The following is a 21,874-nucleotide window of genomic DNA, read 5'->3' as shown; positions in this document are numbered from 1 at the left end:
CTGTCCTCTGGCACACCACTGTCCCCCGCGTGGATGTCCATCAGATCCCCAGGGCACCTGGCGTGTGGTTTGCATGTGCTGGGGCGAGGGCTGTCTTCTTCCCTGCTTCCTCGGCGCCCGAAGGACAGCCACAGTGGTGGGTGCGGAGTTGGTGCTCAGACAGTGGACAAGTGAGTGAACGGATGCCCCCTCGGAAGGGCTCATGAACTGCAGAGCCATTCCCGGGGACTCTGGTGATACCCATCCTGTCGCTGACCTCTGCCCTTCAGGGAGAGACCTTGCCACAGTCTTTCTCCTTCTCTTTGCTGAGAGGGCCGGTGGGAACCCGCATGCTGTGTGGGCATCTACAGATGATCCAGACTGTCTCCATCCTCTGTGTTAAGAGGAAGGTAAGGGGTGAGGTCAGGATCACTTGGCACATCAGACAGAGCCACGTCTCACTTTTATTTCCCACCGGCGGGAAAGCTCGGTACAGTGAAGCTTAAGAACAGTTTTCACTCTTAAACTCCCTCAAATGAGTAGTAGTTGAACCGTTTCCTCTCTGTCACTTCTGCTTTCCTTTTGTGAGTGCTGGGGTGATGGTTACCTCAGCACATATGGTGGGCAATGATAGCCGCACATCCTCAGGCACAGCATGATTTATGAAAAAGCCTGGTTGGGGGAGCCTGGGTGGTTCAGTTGGTTAGGCTTCCAACTCTTGATTTTGGCTCAGTTCGTGATCTTGGGTTCATGGGATCAAGTCCCACATTGGGCTCTGTGCTGATAGTGTGGAACCTGCCTGGGATTCTCTCTCTCCCTCTCCCTCTCCACACCTCCCCTGCTCATGCATGTCTCTGTCTCTGTCTCTCTCTCTCTCAAAATAAATAAATACTCATTTAAGAAAACAAAACAAAACAAAAAAAAACCTGGTTGGCGTGATCCCTTATGCAGTACAATTTATAGCTTCCTTTTGCAACTTGATAAATTCAGGGAAGTTCATCTGATGTGCAACAGGTTTATGTAGATGATTTATTCAGTGCAAGAATTTCTTTCTTTATGCATTTATTTCCTCAGTTAATTAATTAGCCAGTGTGTTCCATCTCCGACAATTCAGTGACCTTTCCAAAGTTAAGGTAAAATTGTTGCAACCTGCGTGAATGTTGTAAAGTATGTAAGTTGGGAAAGAGAGGGCGAGCTGTGCAGGTGCCGAGTCAGCCCCGCCCACGTGTGCACACGTCGGCTGGTCTGCCTCTGCTTCCTTGGCGTGTGGTTCCTTCTTCTGGCTTTGAAATTTGTTTATTTATTTTGAGAGAGAGAGAGAGCCAGAGAGAGAGAGTGAACAGGGGAGAGGGGCAGAGAGGGAGAGGGAGAGAGAATCCCAAGCAGGCTCCACTGTCAGCAGAGAGCCCAATGTGGGGCTCGATCCCATGAATTGTGAGATCGTGACCTGACCCGAAATCGAGAGTCGGATGCTCAACCAACTGGGTCACCCAGCCGCCCTCATCTTCTGGCTTTAAAACGTGCCTTTTACGTTGTCTGTAAGAACAACGTGTAATACATTTAAACGTAAAGTTGGACTGTTGAAACTTTTTTTGAAAAGCATTCAGAATGAAGTCAATCCAACTAGACACAGTTTCAATATTATGAGCTCCCTCTTTATTTAAAAGCTTTTTTCCAATGTTTTCTAATAGAGGTTTGCCAGATTCCATTTAAACCCAGCTGTGGGAATCATCAATGTGTGCTAAATTCATTTGGCCACTGACTTTTCGAAAAGAAATATGTTGATTTTTTTTTTTTTTTGATATACATACATAGGAGTACTCCTGGGAAAATACACACTTTCATCATTACCTTTTTTTTTTCCATAAAGTGTCAGCTTCCTGTCCCCCCCCCCCCACCACCAAAGGAACATATATTCCAATAAGCAAATATGATTGGAAATAAAAATAGCTTTGATGATGATGGACCTTTGTGACTTCGCTGTTGAAACAGGTGTTTAGTATTTTGATTGTTTTCATTTCGTAGTCTTGCGTTATTCTATTGCTTGATGGGCTAGTTACACACTGCTATAGCTATAGCTGAAACTTGTTACGCTCTCCTTATTTTTAACTCTCCTTCCAGTGAAAAAGTATATATATATCATCGTAGGAACATCTAAGGAAAACAGATGGTTTTTCACAATTTCTTGACTCTGAAATTAAATCTCCTGCTTTTCACTTTGGAGCTAAGAATGAAATTGTTACAAATGTTCTCATATGGGTATCCGTGCCTGTAATGGTCCTACCCCAGGTGAGTGTTTTTATCAGCACCAGATTTCTGGTACCATCAGGTATTAAATCTGTGGTTATTCTGGCAAATTAGGACTTTGATGGAAGAGTTCCAACAGTTAAGTCAGGAAAATACATAGTTTCACTCCACATGGAAGAAGAATTATCCTGAAAGATGGCTGGAAGATTCAATAATAGGTTAAGATTTTTTTTTTTTTTAAGTTTTGAGAGAGAGAGAGAGAGCGTGAGCAGAGGAGGGGCAGAGAGAGAGAGGGAGATACAGAATCCCAAGGAGGCTTTGAGCTGTCAGCACAGAGCCGGATGCGGGGCTTGAACGCATGAACCGTGAGATCGGGACCTGAGGCGAAATCAAGAGTCAGACTTAAGCGACTGAGCCACCTGGGCACCTCAGATTAAGATGTTTAAAAGAAAAGCTCACAGAGAGAGTCTTCAGCTTTCTGTCCATGAAGGTGAAAGCAGATGAAACTTCTTTCTTTCTCCAAACTGCCTGCAGGGCCACACATCAGACTCAAACTCATGCTTTGCGTTCTATGCCTGAATTGCCAACACTTTTAAATCGACGCCCCTCAGTTCCCTTTTGTTCCTGCAAGGGTTAATGGCTTACACCTTCCTCCAGGTCTGATTTATTCTCCAAAGAGTATTCTCCCTCTCATTTGTTTTCCCAGAATGGTCTCAGGAGCACTCCCCTTCCCCCCTCAGGCCCCCCCCCCACCCAGGCCTCTATTTCCATTCTTGACTTTTGCATTTGTTTCTCCTCCTCTGTCACTTACAAGGCAGCCTGGACATTCAAAATTAAAACAGCTCTCCACTGTGAGTCCTAAAACATTTGTTCCGGGTTGGTCCAGTGGGTGTGATTTGCAGTTGATGACCTTCATGGTGGGGATGCTTCTTCCCAAGGTGGGTGTCATTTACAAGGCACCGTGATGGGTGACACTTGGGCCTTGGGCCTGGCTCTGAGCAGCCTTGGGCAAGTTATTATTTAAACCTCAGGTTGCTTACCCATAAAGTAGCGTAAAAGTGCTGACTTCACAGGGTGGTTGTGAGGAATGTGCTCCGCGTGTATGTTAGGCGTTCAGAACAGCCAGGTCCCTTGCCCTAGTCCTGGCTCCATATTGAGCTCTGTGTGCAGCCCAACCTTGTGTTGTGAGTATGGGAGGCGTGAAGTGAGTTTGAAACCCTCTCCTCTGGGTGACAGTAATTGCCTATCGCGTGGTACTGTTAGGATAGGGAGTGAAAATGTGAAACGTTCAGAGAGGGGGAAGACTTCTGGGGAGGTGGCCATTGACTTCTGTCTTGAAGGGAAGGGTGGGCAGGCAGTGTGGCCGTGCAGAGGTGATGTGAACAGAGGTGCAGAGGTGAAGAGGAGATGGGGTGCTTCAGGTGGGGACAGGGGCAGAAAGGATGGGGAGCCCAGAGCCACGAAGGCTCTTCTGGGGGTGGCTGGGGTGAAGAACCTGGTGGCAGAGCTGTGGGACATGTTGGAAAGTCCAACCTGGGTCAAGTCGTGGTGGCCTCTAGAAGTTGGGCAGAGGCGTGTAGAACATAGTGGGGAGCAGGAATTCGAGAAACCATGTTGCCCTGTTTCAGTGGATTGTCTTTCAGGGTGGCAAGGAGAGAGAGTTTTTATGCCTTTGATTTTCTCCAGCGTAGTGAAGGGCTTCCTAAGTTTTCCGTGACCCACAGTATGAAAAAAACTGTACGTCGTGATCTAGTACACACACATACGCTTATACGTATTTGTGTTGTGAAACAAAAGTTGTGTGAAATAGCCGTGACCGTTCCTCTGCGTCCCGCACGGCGCCGCCTAAGTGTGAGGGTCCAGTGCACGAAAGGAGTGCAGCGCCTTTTGTCCAAAGAGCAGCACAAAAGTGCCGTGGATGATCCTTAAACATACTCTTCCCTCGCTCCCGTGGTCTCTCTCCTTCTCGATGGCGTCTTTCATTTGCTGTCATTGTCATACTACATGGAGAAGGAGCAAAAATTTTAACTAAGGTGAACGCCCCCATTTGTCTTTACGTCGCGCAGTGCCGTTTATGTGCAAAATAGAAGAGCACGTAGCTCACACGTGTCATCACAGTCACGCAACTTGTGTTTCGGGGCTCGTCCCTGCACGTGCATTTTGCTCTTCTCAGGCAGCGTGGAAATACCGTGTTAGGATGCACTCGGCTGCTCACTGCACTTCTCATATGCACATGTCGCACCGGTACGCCCTGCCTTCGGTGTGCCGGGGAGGAAGGAAGGCCGGACGAGAAAGTAAACCAGGGTCACCTTCCATTTCCTGCCACCTCCTCATTTCGGCAGAGATGCGTGGCTTCTACAGGGAGGTCCCACAAGGGGGAGCACGCCAGGATGGGCCCTGGTCTTGCTTATGTCTCGGAGTGCTGCCAGACTCTTTCTTCCCAGGAAGCAAGGTCTGGTTTCAACGGAAAGTGTGGCCTCCAGGGGCCGTCACTGAAGCCAGGTGGAATGTTTTTCCTCCGGGGCCCCTGTGCGCTCGTGAAGCCCAGCCTGGAGGCACAATCTAGTTCCTGTTTTCTTCTGTTTTACTTGAAAGACACTAGCTGCAACCCAGCAAACTCATGTTGCAGCCCACGAACGGGTCATGACTGGCACATCAGAAAACCTGAAGCCTGCCGTTAACCACGGGGTGAATGTATCTCGCTCCAGTCGCTGTATCTGAGCCCTCTTTCCACCATTTGCTGTCTGTGAACTTCAGAACACCTTTGCTTTCTGTCTGTAAGATGCGGGTAGCGTTAGCAGTCATTCCTAAGGTTGTTTTGGGCATTGAATGAGTTTCACGGGTAATGTGCTCAGAACAATGCCTGTCACAAAGTAAGCATCCAAGACCTATGAGCTAATGATCATCATTATTAATATTGTCACTACTGTTATTAATTTGCATCTTGCTGTAGGTAAAGGCTGAAGAAAACAATGTTTCTTGGCTAGATAATAAGCATTTCTACCCTATTCCAAAATAGACATTTTCTTAGGCTTACCAGTATTTTTGTTTTATTTTGATTCCAAGTATGCAAAACATCTTAATAACCAACCAAAAGTTAGTTCTTACCGACTTAATGCAATGAGAATACATAAAAATTACAGGTTAATGAAAATCCAATGAAAGATTATTTCTGTTTTCCCCCTCCCCAAGATTAAAACAAGTAGATTATTGGTATTTCTCAATTATCAATTAAGAAAGAAGCAAGGATATTTGAAAGATACCATTCTGGGGGCACCTGGGTGGCTCATCGGTTGAGCCATCTGACTTCCGCCCAGGTCATGATCTTGTGGTTTGTGAGTTCAAGCCCCGCATCGGGCTCTGTGCTGACAGCTCAGAGCCTGGAGTCTGCTTCAGATTCTGTGTCATCCTCTCTCTCTGCCCCTTCCCCACTTACGCTCTGTCTCTCTCTATCTCTCTCAAAAATAAATAAACATTTACAAAAAGATAACCATTCTGCAAGCCCAAGGATCCAGAATTATTCCATTCGGAATGAAACTGTTAGCTGATGAACTTCGGTCACAGGTAAAAATGCTAGAGGTGAGTGTTTTCTATTTTTGCAAAAGTACAGCATCAATATATTAAAAAAATGTTTTTTAATGTTTATTTTTTTTGAGAGAGAGAGAGAGAGAGTGTAAGTGGGGGAGAGACAGAGAGAGGGAGACACAGAATCCGAAGCAGGCTCCAGGCTCTGAGCTGTCAGCACAGAGCCCGTCGCAGGCTGTAACTCGTGAGCTATGAGATCATGACCTAAGTCAAAGTCGGATGCTTAACCGACTGAGCCACCCAGGTGCCCCATAGATTTTTATTACAATACACACTAAGTCTCTAAGTCTCAATACCAAATGAAAGATTATAGAATCTGGCAGATACTCATTCAATATCTGTTGTTGGAACAGCATTAAGTCTAAGTGAGCAAAATGCAGACTGATTTGTTTTGATCTGTTTTCTTTTGTGGTCGTTTTGTAAGAAATAGTACTATTTTGTACCTAATCTGTATATTTCCCATCATTAATTGAAGCTATCAAGATCACTTTTCCCATTGATGGTGTGACATTTTATGTTTCCTTGGTTCTCTCAAATTTTGTACTAAGTGAATATATAGTCACTTTATATCTGAATGTCTATATCACTTGCTGATATGTGGGCATATTTGTGGTTATATACTCATCTTACAATAGAATTCAGTAGACTCCCATAAGTGCATTTATCTCAGACTATTTTAAATAAAATTTGGAACGTGATAGATACTGCAGAGAAAGACATCTCACACAAAAATTTGTTTTTGTCTACTATTTATTGACGGCAGCTCCTTGAATTATAGAGTTTACTCATAAAGATAAGCTGAATTGAATATATTGTAACTTACCACTGCATGTTAAGGTGGAAGGGTAACCATCAGTCAAAGCTAAGTTACATCTTTAGCAGGGCATCATTTCTGATCAAAATTTATCATCCTCTCCAGGAATTCCTGTGGAGCGGATATAAAACACCTGAAATGCTAAGTGTTTAAGAGATCTCACTTCAGTTGTCTAAGGCAAATGGAAGCATGCTGTCTGTAAAATGTTGGAACGGTTAAATTGAAAATGCCCTCACTCAGATTTAGTGAACAGTTCAGGCATACTACCTGCGCCAAGTAGATTAGATGACAAATTATCCGATCCCTTTATTCAGAATGACTGATTTGGGCTTATTTGCACATTGTGCCGTGTATCTCCTTACCCTGAGTGAGGACCACAGCTCACAGAATCTCCAGTGCCCGTCTCAGGATTAGATGACTTTGGAAAGCGGTGATAACTTGCTTCATACAATTACAGTGGTATTGGCATTGTCGAGCGTAGTATTTTAAAGCATATTGTTGCTGGTAGATGAAAGCACATGTTGGAGTCTTAGATTCTCAAAGGAGTAATTTAGTAATAATTGGGATTAGTAACCAACTTTTTAAAATGCTCAGTCCAGTTTCATGTTTGGGCCGGGTATTCAATCCCTTAAGTCTATACCGTGTTTGTAATTTGGAAACAAATATTTAGAAAAGTTTTTCGGTCTTGCGTCTCAAGTTTCATTGACTGCAGATAGAGTTTGAAAATTTCAAATCCTGGGGCGCCTGGGTGGCTCAGTCGGTTCAGCGTCCGGCTTCAACTCAGGTCACGATCTCACGGTCCGTGAGTTCGAGCCCCGCGTCGGGCTCTGGGCTGACCGCTCAGAGCCTGGAGCCTGCTTCGGATTCTGTGTCTCCCTCTCTCTGTGCCCCTCCCCCGCTCATGCTCTGTCTCTTTCTGTCTCAAAAATAAATAAACGTTAAAAAAATTAAAAAAAAAAGAAAAGAAAATTTCAATTCCGCGTTTCTCCCCGGTCTTGGGTTTTGGGGATTCCTTGCATGAATTCTTAGTAGTTTTCTGAAGCTAAGGAGTCTTTTATTTCTTTGTCTGAGGTGATTGTTAATGACCATGCTAATTAGGCACGCAAGTTGCAGGTGCCTTGTTTCCTGGGATGGGTTCTGCGCGCAACCTTCTGTCCGTCTGGTCCTGCTGCCTCCTCACCCCAACTCCCTGCAGACAGATTACCATATTGTAATTCATTCAGGCGTTTTAGCCAAGGTGTGAACTCCAGTAAATGTCTGCATAGCAAGAATGATTGGTATTTTCATGACATACAGTTTCTAGTTACATTTATGTCATCGAGAAGAAGGTGGTCCGCTTTGGTTTAACTTGGGCATGAATGGATGAACTGTTTGAGTTTCTGCAAGAATGCTTGGATTTCATTAGATGTGCTCATGCATGGGGGACATAGGCTTAGCAACAGCTTTATGGTGCTGACATCTGTGACAAATTCATTGGAAGGCGAGAGTCGGAAAATATGGGATTTGACCTCCGTTCCGCCCTTGCTACCTCCGTGGCCTCTGAGTTCGGTTTTATAGGACCTCTCTGCTTCACAGGGAATCATCTGGGAAGAGTGGTCCACACTCCTGTCTTCACTTCTTCACCGCTCTTTCAAACCACACCCCAGTGTAAGCCGGTCTTCATGCTCTGCTGAAGTTCCTCTCACCTCGTTGACCGATCACTGGCATGCCAACGTGGGAGGACACTTTACCCATCGCTCCTTTGTTGCTGCTTTCATTTTCCCAGGGCTTCCTGGACAGCTTGCTCATTTGTTTGTTTGTTTGTTTCTTTCTTTCTTTCTTTCCTTCCTTCTTTTCTTTCTCTTTTCTTTCTTTCCTCTTTCTTCCTTCCATCTTCCTTCCTTCCTTTCCTCTTTCTTTCTTTCTTTCTTTCTTTCTTTCTTTCTTTCTTTCTTTCTTTCCTTCTTTCCCTCATTCTTTTCTTTCTTTTTCTCTTCTTTTTTCTTTTCTTTCTTCTTTCTTCCTTCCATCTTCCTTCCTTCCTTTCTTCTTTCTTTCCTCTTTCTTTCTTTCCTCTTCCTTCCTTCTTCCTTTCTCTCTCTCTCTCTCTCTCTCTCTCTCTCTCATCCCTGTCCTTATTTGTTGTCAGTCTTTGCACATTCCTCCTCTTCCCATTCTTTAAATGCTGTCTCCTTGAACTTTAGCCCCCAATCATCTTCTCTTCTCATTGCAGGTTATTGTCCAGACCCGTGACTTTACATTTTAATTTTTTTTTAATGTTTATTCTTGAGAGGGAGAGACAGACAGAACATGAACAGGGGAGGGGCAGAGCGGGAGAGGGACACAGAATCCGAAGCAGGCTCCAGGCTCTGAGCTGTCGGCACAGAGCCCGATGCGGGGCTTGAACTCCCGAGCCGTGAGATCATGACCTGAGCTGAAGTCGGATGCTCAACCGACTGAGCCACCCGGTGCCCCTAGACCCATGACTTTATTTACCAACTGCATTCTGACCGTTCCCAGATCAATATCCTCCTCCTAGAGCTTTATCCTAGTTAACACGTTTGTATTTCCAGCCACTTACCTTGATGTGTCTGTGGAGATGCTTACCAGGAGACTCCAGCCAGTACATCCAGTTCAGAACTCCTCGCCTCCCTTCTCACCACCCACCCCTGCCCCCCTTGTCCTCTGGCCCTCATCCTGGTAAATAGCGCTACTAATCGCTTATGCATCCAGGCTGTAAACCTGAGTCCCCTGTGGCTCTTTCACCTCATCCCTTTCCCTCCAGGCAGTCACGGAGCCCTGCCAGGACAGCCTTGCTTCCCTTGTGTCCACTCTGCCCATCCCTCTGGTGCTGCCTTCACGCAGGACCTACAGGACTGTGCAGACCACAGTCCCCAGAGCAGTGCCTTTCCTGCCACCACAGCAGGTGCTGCGGGTTCTGTGCTCTGGGCCTGGGGACCCGTCATTCCCTGCCCTAGCTCCCATGCCATTGTGGGAACTCTGCAGGCTACCAGCCTGTGGTAGCTTCCATCTGACCCACGTTCCAGCCTTTCCTTCCTACATCTCAGCCGGTCTGCTCACTCTGACCTGATGCCTCCCGCTCGGCAGTGACCTGCGAGAGCACCTTGAGTGGTACCTTCCCTATCTCCTCCCTCCACACACGCCCTGCCCGGGGTTCCCCAACCCCATCCATCGAGGCAGCCCTCTTTCAGGACAGCGCCCCGCCCCCAGTGCCCCAGAGGGTCTTCATCATCTTTAAGATCAAGTTCAGAGTCTGTTCTATGAGACAACAACAAATTTAATTTATTGTTTAAAAACATTTCTTTTAATGTTTATTTTTGAGAGAGTACTCTCTCAGTCTCTCCCTCTCCTTCTGTCCCTTCCCTGCTCCTGCATGCTGTCTCTCCAAGATAAAAAAAAATTAAATAAGTAAACCACTTATTAAAAAAGTCATGAATTCTATATATTGTAAGTGCATGCTTCATTCTTTGTAACTCTGAATATTAATTTTTTTATTTTTATTTAAAAAATTTTTAACATTTATTATTGAGAGACAGAGAGAGACGGAGCATGAGCAGGGGAGGGGCAGAGAGAGGGGGAGACACAGAATCCAAAGTAGGCTCCAGGCTCCCAGCTGTCAGCACAGAGCCCGACACGGGGCTGAAACTCATAAACCGCGAGATCATTACCTGAGCCGAAGTCAGACACCTAACGGACTGAGCCACCCAGGTGCCCCTGAATATTACTGATTTTGATAAAAATCTGAAACATCTGTATCTAAAAAAGATTAATGTAGAAATGTAGGGATAAGAACAAAATTGTCTGTGATCTGGGGCGGTCAACGATAATAATCCTACTTTTAAGTTGTGCTTACACTTGGAAAATTGTGTTGCACCCATTTAAAGCCAAGGTAAAATAACCATGGCGGTTAAGATCAACTCTGTGCAAAGAGTTACAGTTGCTTAATAGATGCAAACAGATTTAAACATCAATTAGAGAGCAGATGATAGTTAATACCCTGGAGAAGAAGTCAGGGAATGGAAAGAAGTCAACTATTTCACCGCGGTTGAGAAAACTCAGCTTCTGTAAGTGTATGGATACGGTCATTGTCACGTACTATTCTGAATTGCCAAAGGAGATGAAATCTTGTGATATTCTGGTTTCTGTAAAGAGTTTCCAAGTGAGTTTGTGGGACATGATGAAACATAGGGAGAAGGTCAGCGATTAAAAAACATTTGGGTTACGTGGCGGTACCATCTCAGACGTGCTCAGAACATTAACTGCCGTTTGATCTGATTCTTCCCGATGATAATATGCTTTAATCTGGGGAAGTGGTGGGAGGACATGGGCTACGTCCCACCGAGGGTCAGGGGCGGGTTGGCCAACGTCCTCTCACGAGGACACGCCGTTGCACGTGGGCCCGTTCTTCCTCTCTGCCTCGCTGCTTCCTGAACATAGGGAGACCGCTTCACCCTGGGCCAGCTTTCCGGAAGCACTTTCTTTAAATTTCAGTAAGATATGATGACAAAAATCTATCTCCACGAAGAGTTACGTATTAGAAACTCAATACATTTCACGTGTGCGTGGGGATCCCATTAACGTTAGCTAATGAAGATAACTTCTGTGTCTCCTTGCCAATTTTGATCTTAATTCTGCCTCTGGTAACTGATGTGACAACATAGAAAGAGTGCGTGATTTTTCTTGTAAGTAAGCCTAGGTATTTTTTTCTTCTTAGAGTATTGTCTTATACACTGAAAGTTACAGACTCCTTGTTTCCCACATTTTTTTTTTCTCTACTGGGTTTAATGAGCTACATTTTAAAATCAATGTCTTGTTTCTAATTGAGCATTTCTGTATGAGGCAGTCTCAGTAGTAAATCATAGTAAAACGTTTATAGTCACATTAAACTTTTCTTGCTTACATGTAGAACTTCCACTTAGTAGATATCTAATATTTCCATAAAGTACTCAGAACCAGGCATCACTCCATTATTTTTCTTCTTTGCCCCAATAAGTTTCCATTGATTTCAAATACGGAGCACATCAAAATATGGCTTATCATGCTATTTAAAAATAATTTTTAGTAATTCTGGTGAGGAGGTACGCCTTAAACAAGACGGTTGGGCTTAAACACTAATTCTCATCAGTTACTTGCGTGTGTCATTCATCACTTGGTAACTTCTCTTACTCAAGAACATTAGAGTATTGTGACATTACTCAACTGAAATATCGACACCCTGAAACTGGGAAACCTCTTCATTTCTCCTGTTGTAGTTGTGGAAACTAAACAAACATGAGTGTCTATTTTCCCTTTCTGCAGGGAAACGGATTCCTATTTATTATGAACTCCACAGTGGTGCCGTTTCATTCTTTAGGCAATAAAATTCATAAGGGACAAGTGAAAAATAATTGAGGAGCATTTTTATTTTTTACCAGTGTCTTTGCTGTTGCTTTACGGTGTAATATACACTAAAAATGTCTCTTTGCGATTCAAACAGGAGAGATTAGAGCTGAATGTGGGTGTGTGTGCATCCGAGCGTTGGATTTGATCCTTAATGTAGTAATTGAATGGGAGCAGTATTGTGTATCAAATTTATCCCTGCTCTTTAGTTTGTTAGCGAATGGCTTTTATTACAGATGTTTTCGGGTAGGGGAAGACATTAAAAAAATTGAATCCCTTTTCTTCTGGCAGATGGGTGGGTGTCTGGGGGGTGGTGCTGGGTTTTACACCTTGTAGAGGAGTGAGAAAGAGAGGTGATAGCAGGAGAACAAAAAGCAGTGGGTTTGCAGGGGCTTTTCTGAACACCCCATCCAGCAGGTGCCTTCAGGAGTCAGAAAGGGGATTTGCCATGGCTACTGCCCTGATATTCTCTCTAGACCATGACTTTTATTTATTTATTTACTTATTTTTATTTTTTAATGTTTTTTTATTTTATTTTTGAGAGAGAAAGAGCATGAGCAGGGGAGGGGCAGAGAGAGAGAGAGAGATGGGGACAGAGGCTCTGAAGCAGGCTGTGCTGACAGCAGCGAGCCCAGTGTGGGTTTGAACTCACGAACTGAGAGATCATGACCTGAGCTGAAGTGGGGTGCTTAACTGACTGAGCCATCCAGGCGCCCCTAGACCATGACTTTTAGACACATGGTGTATTAGTTTCCTATTGGTGCTGTAACAACTCACCACAAATTGGGCACTTTACGACAACATACAGATTCTTGATATTACAATCCTGGAGGTCAGAATTCCAAAATGGTCCTCACTGGCCTATAATCAGAGCCCTGGCAGGGCTTTGTTCCTTCTGGAGTCTCTAAGGGGGAAAATTTGTACCCTTGCCTTTTTCAGTTTTCGAAGGTCGTCTACAGTTCCCTGGTTTATGTCCCCCTCCATCTTCAAAGCCAGCCATGACCTGGCGAGCCTTTCTCACACGCTGTCACCATGACCCCCATCCTCTTGCCCCCCTCTCTCATTTATGAGGACCTTTGTGATTACACTGTGTCCACGAGAATAATACGGGACAGTCTCCCCATCTCGCGGCCAGCTGATTAGCAACAGTAGTTCTATCTTGAGCCTTAATTCACCTCTGCCATGCAATGTAGCACAATGACAGTAACAGGGAATTAGGACATGGGTGTCTTTGGGGGGCTGTTACTTTGCCCACCACAATAGCATACATAGTTGATCCCTGTGTTGGCCACACTCCAGCCTTCTTTCTCTTCAACCTTCATTATCCCCCTCCTCATCCAGATGCTGTACTGCCACCTGTTGGCCAAATGGGGGCATAAACCATGTAAGGGCATGAAGAATTAATCCACTGGCTCCTGGCTTCTAAATGGCATGCTCCTGGGGTGCTTGGCTAGCTCAGTTGGTGGAGCATGCAAGTCTTGATCTTGGGGTGGTGAGTTTGAACCCCACACTGGGGGTAGAGATTACTTAAAAACAAAGTCTTTAAAAATAGTGAATGAGTGGATGCTCCTTACATTGTATTTCAGTGCAGCAAATATCTTCATTCTCTCAACAAATACCATTTGAACGACTGTGTGCAGAACTCTGTTACCTGCTGGGAATACAGCATTAAACGACGACGTGGGCATGGTACCCACTCTCTTGGAGCTTATGGTTTGGTGGAGACTGGCAAACACTAAAACAGGAAAATAAACCAGAGAAAATGTCAACTAGTAGTAGGTGCTAGTCAGAGAATTAAAATACAACAATATTAGGGCGCCTGGGTGGCTCAGCCGGTTAAACGTCCGACTTCGGCTCAGGTCATGATCTCACGGTTTGTGAGTTCGAGCCCCGCGTCGGGCTCTGTGCTAACGGCTCAGAGCCTGGAGCCTGCTTCCGATTCTGTGTCTCTCCATCTCTCGGCCCCTCCCCTGCTCATTCTCTGTGTCTGTTTCTCAGTAATAAATAAATGTTAAAAATTAAAAAAAAAACAATATGAATGACTGGGTGGCTACTGGAATAGGAAGGAGGAGAGTTTCCTGAGATCTGTGCAATGAGGAGCAGCCAGTGTTGTGAAAAAAGGGGAAAGAATATTTCAGGGAGAAGGCATAAGAAGTACAAAGGTGGGAATGAACTTTCTGTTGGAGAAGCAGAACGTAGCTGGAGTTTAATGGGCAAAGGGAATGTGGTAGGAAGCGTGTGCCAAGAAAGAGGTAAGTACCAGATCACACCCTTGTGAGCCATGGTAAAGACCTTGGGTTCTATGCATGATGGAACGATGTGAGAGAGTTTCTAAATACTTTTTATCATCTGTTGAGTGCACTTGGCTACTTTGTGGGGGGTGAATTACAGGATAGCAAGAGTTGAAGAAGAGAGATGTTGATGTGTAAGCTTTCCAATTGCCCATCCTGCAGATAATGATGATTAGTCCAAGTTGATAATGGAAATAGGGATAATATTCACAGATTTGGGATATATTTAAAAGGAAATTGAATTGACAAGACAACAATGGAATGGATACACGGAATGAGAGCAAGAAGGAAGTCAGGATAATTTCAAGATTTGGGGATTGAGTGGTACCGACATTTCCCGGAGTGGGGAATAGAGTTGATGGGCAGTTGGCCGGCAGAGGAACAGAGTTCTCTTTTGATGATGTTAAGATGCCCATTTGATACCAAAGGTGAGATGTCAAGTTAGGTAATTGGAGATACAAGTTTGGGGATCTCTGAAGAGGCTGGTACAGATCAGAGAATCATTGGCCTATGGCTGGTGTTCAAACCATGATCTTGGTGAGCTTGTCTAAGGAGCGTGTGTGAGTAGAGAATAGTGGTCCACCACTTAGAGGGTGGACAGAGAAGGCTGAGTTGGCCAAGGAGACTGAGAAGCAGCGGCCAGCAGTGCTGCTGAAACCCGGAGAGCGAAATGGAGAAATGGAGAGAGAGAGAGGCCTGTCCCAACAGGCAGCCGCACGGGGACAAGGCTGGAAGGCATCACCTGGATGTTGAGGGCACAGGCGTGAGACGTGAGCTAACACCGTGGGCTCTGCGGGTGGGCTGTGATGGCAGTCCCTGCACAGGATGAAGAGGACGTGTGGTAAGGCGGAGTTGGAGATCTCAGTGGAGTTGAGAAGCCAGAGTATTGAGGCCTGGGTGTGGAACGGTTCATCACCTGAGTATTGAAAGCACTCAGGTGATAGATACAGGATGGAGAAGACCGGACTGGGGAGGTTGCCTCTAAAATGAGACATTCAGTGGAGAGACTGGGGATTTATATGAGTTAATCACCTAAGTCAAAATTGTATCAAAACCAGGATGTCCGCATGCTCAGGGGACATTTTGGAAGAGAAAATTCAATACTTGGCCACGGTGCAGGGGACAGGGTTAAAGGGGCGTAGAGCTAGAGGGCACTCAACATGGGAGAGAGAGATCAAACCAGGAACTTGTCTTTTGACTTAAATTTCAATAAGCATTTCCCAAGGACTTAGTGGGCAGGGCACTGTGCTTATTCCCGGCAAACAAGGACCCATAAGGCAGGAAAGGAGCTACAAGGCATGTACTTGGAAAGATAAATAGCCCATGACTCTGTGACCTTTCCACAAGATGCTAAGCCTGTAAAGAGCAACCCTTTCAGGTGTCCCAGGGTGACTTTTGTGTGTTGGACCTTGATACATATTTACCCATCGATCAGATGAATGAAATGCACCCTGTTCATTTAAAAACAATTTTTCGTCGTTCAGTATTGTCCCTTAATTGCAGTGTGGTATACCATTTGCAGCAACCTGTGTTCAGATAACATTTAGTGATACGGGAAATGCTCAGGATGTGATTTTAAAGTAGAAAACAGCCTTAGAAAATTATATGTACAGTAAGATTCCACTTTCATGAATGAGTGTGTGTGCATGCGCGCGTCTGTGTGTGTGTGTGTGTGTGTGTGTGTGTGTGTGTGTGTAAGGAGAAGGAGGGAGAGAGAAAGGGAGGGAAAATCTGTTGTCAAATTATTAGAGGTGATTGTCTCTGCATCATGAGGTTAGAAGGATGTTTATTTTCTTCATTTTCCACGTTTTCAAACATGCATACATATTATATAAACAGTTTATAATCAGCGCATGCTGTGTGAAAATGTTTTTTCTCTAGAAATTCCTATTTCTCTATTTTTTTTTAATTTTTTTTTAATAGATTTTTTTTTCTCCGTTTTTATTTATTTTTGGGACAGAGAGAGACAGAGCATGAACGGGGGAGGGGCAGAGAGAGAGGGAGACACAGAATCGGAAACAGGCTCCAGGCTCTGAGCCATCAGCCCAGAGCCCGACGCGGGGCTCGAACTCACGGACCGCGAGATCGTGACCTGGCTGAAGTCGGACGCCTAACCAACTGTGCCACCCAGGCGCCCCTATTTCTCTATTTTTAATTGTATATAACATGTATAGTAAACGTTGAAATCCTAGTAGGCTGTCTCCTATCCCAGAGTAATTTTCTAGCTGTTGTTCCTTTTTTTTCCTTTTGTTGCCACTGTTCCTGTGACTTCCCTTCTGACCTTCCCTTCTTGCTCTGCTGCAGGAGACAGACATCAGTTCGCTGATGAGCAAGGCCCTCCGCCCACGCCACAGACGCACACTTTTCTCTTTCTGTTCTCTGTGTCGCCACACAAGACACTGAGTTTTCTTGATTTGTCTCTTTGCCTTTTCTACCCTGTGGCTGCCATTTTCCATTCCAGCGCCCTTTCAATTTTATTTTGTTACCATTGATTTCATTTTTCTTTTCCGGTGAAATGTTTATTCTGAAACACATCGGTAAGTCATTTGTAGTTCTGGTTGGATACAGTTAAGCATTTCGTTGAATGTGAGTATTTAAGAATATATTCCGTTTGTATCTGTAGGTTGCTCTTGGGAGTGTCTTTGAAAGCAAGTGCAACACATGAATGCTAAAATGTCACCCAAAAAGTCAGGTACTTAGGTCATCGCCATAGTGTAGCGTCCTTCTCTGCAGGTTTGACTCCAGGGACATTTCGTGGCTGAATGTGATTGTTGTCTTCTAAAGTAATCCAGAAGGTAGCAATGAATGTCACACATGCCTGGTTTTCCTTTTAAAACCATACTGGAGATAACATTTGATAAATTGTGCGGCCTGTGTTTCGAAATCTGCCTGTGAACATCCACAAGGTTACGAACTCCACATGTGAATAAGACAGTATTTATTTCTGTTGTTTCCACCATTGTTGCCTTGAGTTCCAAGGTTCAAGTCCCGAGTCCTTGAGAGACCAATAGCTTACCCAGTCTCTGTTGCCTCCACTTTTGTGGACTGGACTACTCCTTTCCACTTTTCCTCCTTTATGACAGAATAATTGTAAGTTATTTTCCTAGCCCCTTGTGGTGGCTTTCCCTGTACTTTTGTTAGGTGAAGGATGGCTTTGTTCAGTGCACGACCAGAACTCTGTGCATTTATTCCTACATCTGTGAGGACGTCATTGCATTCTCTGTTTCACTTTCTATATTCTTTCTTCTGATGTGGCTGGGATTTTGGCTGAGATTTCATTGTGGATCCGTGTTCTCGGTTGCAAGACAGGACAGAGTCAGGACATAATCCTTAGATATGCTGTATGGTACATGTCTTTGGGGGAGGATTAGTACTAGTGGTAATGACAATGCTGACATCATCATTGGTAATGGTTTTGTAAGGATTCCTATATACGTGTATATTTTTAATGTTCATGTACCTATAGGTGACTTAAGTGAGAAAACCCATGAATGAAAAATTACTCTGGATGGCGTAAGCATACAAGAGCTGATGGAAGAAGGGATCAGTGGGTGGAAAGACTTTGTTGAGTGATAGGAAGGACCAGCCTGGGACTGAATGATTGCTGTAGATAATCCTCAAAATGAGTTAATCCATGTGAATTAATCTTAGGCATATAATCAGCTTTGAGGGCAGCTGTCTCCTTTTTAAAAAGGAGAGTAGAGCAGCCAATATCTAGTCAAGGTACAAAAAAAGTAATTAAAAAGGAAAATGGTTTCTCTAGGAGAAACCAGAAGGGCTAAGTGCCCGCAGCCCTTGGATACACCCCCTCTTACAGCGCTTTGTCAGGGAGCCCTACTGGGGGCGTGTGTGCATGTCTACAGACATGCATTGGTCTGCAGGCAAGTTGAGAGGACAGTCTACACCTCATTTATACCTTAGGTGGCCACATCGACTGGCACGGTGCCTTTTACATCACTGAGCCTCCACGAATGTAAGAATCTGTTTTACGTTTAATCAAGAGTGACTTTATAACTTGAACACTATGGAGTGTTTTCATGTGACACGTGTCCGGTCACTGTGCTCTGGGAAGCAAGCTTCTATTGGGGAAATAGAGGGGGTTTCAAGACAAAAGGTGAAACCGTACTTGGTACAGTGCAGGGGGTAATCTAGTCCTATAATAGATTAGCAGAGAAGGAGGTGAGTTCTCCATTCCTGGAGATCCTTAAAAATTGGCCAGAGGAAACCTCTGTGAGAAGGACCGAAGCCTTAAACCTACTTGGGGGGCACGCAGAGAGAATGACAGACGGTTCTGGGATTCTTTGATGATGGGGCCTGGAGGAGACAAGACTGAGGGGAAACAGGAAAACGACTTCAGATACGGAAAACAGCTATCGCTGCTTTCAGTGGGGAAAACAGGTCACGGGAGCTTAACCTAAAGTCTTAGAGATTTAGGTTCCATTTTACACGTAAGGATTTTAAGACCTAGGTTGTGAAAATCCTGCGGAAATCTGCAAAATAAAAAATTGATTTGTGTGAGACCCGGAGTCAGCTCTGTGATTTCTCTTCGGAAAGGAGAGCTTCTAAAACTAGTGTTTTCAGGCACCAAGCATCGTCACTGCTTCCTGGATAGGAGTGGCGAGCAGATAATAGGTGCGAGGTCCTCTCTGTGTAAATACATCTGCAGGGTTGTGTTACTAAGTCAGCAGCCAGAGGGTGAGAGAGGGGTCTGGGACGCAGCTCTGCCCTGCTGGGTCCACCTCGTCTTGGCCACTGTCCGTCTTCCCAGTGTGAAAATGCAGAAGAATTGGGGGGGAGGGTACAAAGGGAGCCAAAATACCTATTAGAAAACATGATCTTCGTTAGGTATTTGATTGTAATTTCAGCATTCAGCCACACGATGTCACAATTGGATTTTGATTTTCGCTGTGCATTTGTCTCCAATAATAGATGAAGGCGTCTTCAAAGCTGGAGCAGAGAGGTCTGAGACACAGGGGGCAGCAGAAGTCCAAGAAGATGAAGATACTCAAGTCGAGATCCCAGTTGATCAGGTAGTCTCCATGTCTTTTTTTTTTTTAATATGAAATTTATTGTCAAATTGGTTTCCATACAACACCCAGTGCTCATCCCAAAAGGTGCCCTCCTCAATACCCATCACCCACCCTCCCCTCCCTCCCACCCCCCATCAACCCTCAGTTGGTTCTCAGTTTTTAAGAGTCTCTTATGCTTTGGCTCTCTCCTTCTCTAACCTCTTTTTTTTTTTTTTTCCATGTCTTTAAAAATGCACCTAAACCAATCGCCACTTCTTTCTTTCCAGTCCCGCGTTACCGGCCTCAGGCTGTTCCCACGCAGGTACTGGTTAAACCCTCTCAGGTAGTCAGGTGGCCAAACAACGTTAAACACAAGACAACACAATACACCTTCAGGTCTTCCTGGTACTCCTACAAAGAGAACAGCCATTTGGACTGTCTTTTTTTTATTTTTTGTTGTTTTGGTAATTCTGGAAAAAGATGTAACTTTAATAAATAACATTGAAGAATAAGGTGCACTGGGGGTAAGCCAGGGGATGCAAAGAGGGAGAAAGTTTGATACAGAAAAAAAAATACTGACTTGGGGTTTTTATCTAGAAAAAAATTCCTCCATTTAGAAAAGGAGTTTGCCTATCTTCCTTTCTTTCTTCCTTCCTTCCTTCTTTTCTTTTCTTCTTTCTTTCTTTCTTTCTTTCTTTCTTTCTTTCTTTCTTTCTTTCTTTCTGTTTGTTTTGAATGCTGTGATATTCTCTCCTGTAGGGTCTTTGAAATTGCTGTGGTTGGATTTTGGTTTTCATAGAAGAATTGCCTATACAGATGCAGCTCAAGTATTTGCTGTGTCTTCTGTTGATTTTCCTTTTAGGCCAATGGAACACTGTATTTGTAGGGGGGAGGGGAGAGGGAGAGAGAGGGAGAGAGAGAGAGAAAGAGAGAGAGAGAGAGTCTCTGCGGGTGTGTGTACATGTGCTTGTGGAAGGGATGAGGGAGTGTTAGTGTTCACTAAATGATGCAAGAAATAAGTCAGGTAGGCTTTTTAATACAATTCAAGCAGATTTCTTGCATTTCTAAATGGAGGATTGGAATTTAGGTTGGGGAGGGGGAAATCATACCCCTGGCTAGGGGGAACGAGAAGTCACTAGGATTTGCCACTTGTCCTTGGACTATTATGTGATATTTCCTTTTCAGAAAGCAAATTTCACAATCCAGCAAGTTCCATAGATGATCTTCTCAATTGTATTTGTCCTAGCAGTGTGGCAGTGAGATTGCTACTTGATTATTCTGCAGGCATTTTCTGTAAGCATCGCCTTCCTGATGAAAAGCCTAATGTGTTAAAAATCACACAGATTTCAAAAATCCAATTTATTAGCCAGGATTAGCTACAACTAATAATTTTTCGTAAACTCCAGTTAAAGGTATTTTTTTCCCCTGAGGGAAAATGGAATTTGAAGTCTTCTGTGAAGCTATAATTAAATGTTACATTTTAAGACAAGGAAGAGTAATCATCATGTGTATACAGCACCTAACAGCTGCCCCAAACCAGACTCATTTCTATTCCAAAGCCAAAATGTCAAAAATCAAACCAAATCATACCATTATTACCAGAAGAGAAATCTCTTTGTTAATCACTTAACAAGTTTCAAAATCTGTGATAGGTATTTCTTTATTTAAAAAAAATTTTAATGTTTATTTATTTATGAGAGAGAGAGAGAAAAAAAACTCGTTTATTTATTTATTTACGAGAGAGAGAGAGAGCGCCAACAGGGGAGGGGCAGAGAGAGAGGGAGACAGAGAATCCCAAGCTATCAGCACAGAGCCTGACGTGGGGCTCAAACTCACAAATCATGAGATCATGACCTGAGCCGAAATCAGGAGGCTGACAGGTAGCCCACTGAGCCACCCAGGCGCCCTGGTATTTCTTTCTTTGTAAGTTTGGTATCGCAAGGAGCCAACAGAGGGAGCTGGTCTCTGAAACTACCTGAACAGCCTTGGATTAGTGTCCACAGAGCTTGATTTCTCATTCGACTGGAGAGGGCTAGCCTATTGAAATAGAAGTGTGCAGAGAGACTGAGTAAACAGGTTGGTAAAAGCTGGGCACAGTGTGTGGTAAAACCACACACTGATGTCGGTTTGAAGGAAATAAAAACCGGGTAACAGAAGGTCAGGCTTACTTTCTTCTTTGACCCTGTTAATAATAGAGCTGGACTTAGCTAGCACACGTGGTTGGCGAGAGATACTTATGGGGTCGGGTCATAGAGTCATTCTCTCCATGGCCCGGAGACCTCTTGCTCCATATCCTAAGCGGCTGTGTTATAAATACTGTGAAGGGCCAAGCGAGGGTGTGGAGAAGTCAGTGTAAAGCTCCGTTAGAGTCAGAACAACTCTGAGGTCGCACCCTTGTGGTGTGCCAGGCACTGTACTAGGTGCTTTTGTATTCATACAACTGTGATGACAACCCTGAAACATCGGTCTCATCCCACCTACTTTGTATGTAGAAAGAAAATGAACTCATGTACATGGGATTGCTTGTCTAGGGTTGTACCGTTATGCAGAGGAGTTGGTATTTGAAAAAA

The 21,874-nt window shown here is 44.4% G+C and overlaps 1 protein-coding gene across 1 annotated transcript in view; it reads left to right on the top strand.

The window, feature by feature from the left end:
* The window catches only part of DCDC2 (doublecortin domain containing 2), a 160,661-nt gene that overhangs the window by 115,503 nt on the left and 23,284 nt on the right, over window positions 1–21,874 (top strand). Inside the window, exon 8 of the mRNA XM_047101272.1 lies at window positions 19,225–19,325. Coding sequence (XP_046957228.1) covers window positions 19,225–19,325 — 101 coding nt within the window. The remainder of the gene's footprint in view (window positions 1–19,224; window positions 19,326–21,874) is intronic.

This window comes from Lynx rufus, unplaced genomic scaffold (genome assembly GCF_022079265.1).
Source record: "Lynx rufus isolate CCGP_SWC_20201006 ecotype Redwood Valley unplaced genomic scaffold, mLynRuf1.p SCAF_6, whole genome shotgun sequence".
NCBI classification, from domain to species: domain Eukaryota; kingdom Metazoa; phylum Chordata; class Mammalia; order Carnivora; family Felidae; genus Lynx; species Lynx rufus.
Note: the sequence above shows the minus strand (reverse complement) of the source record. Positions and strands in the feature narration are given on the sequence as shown.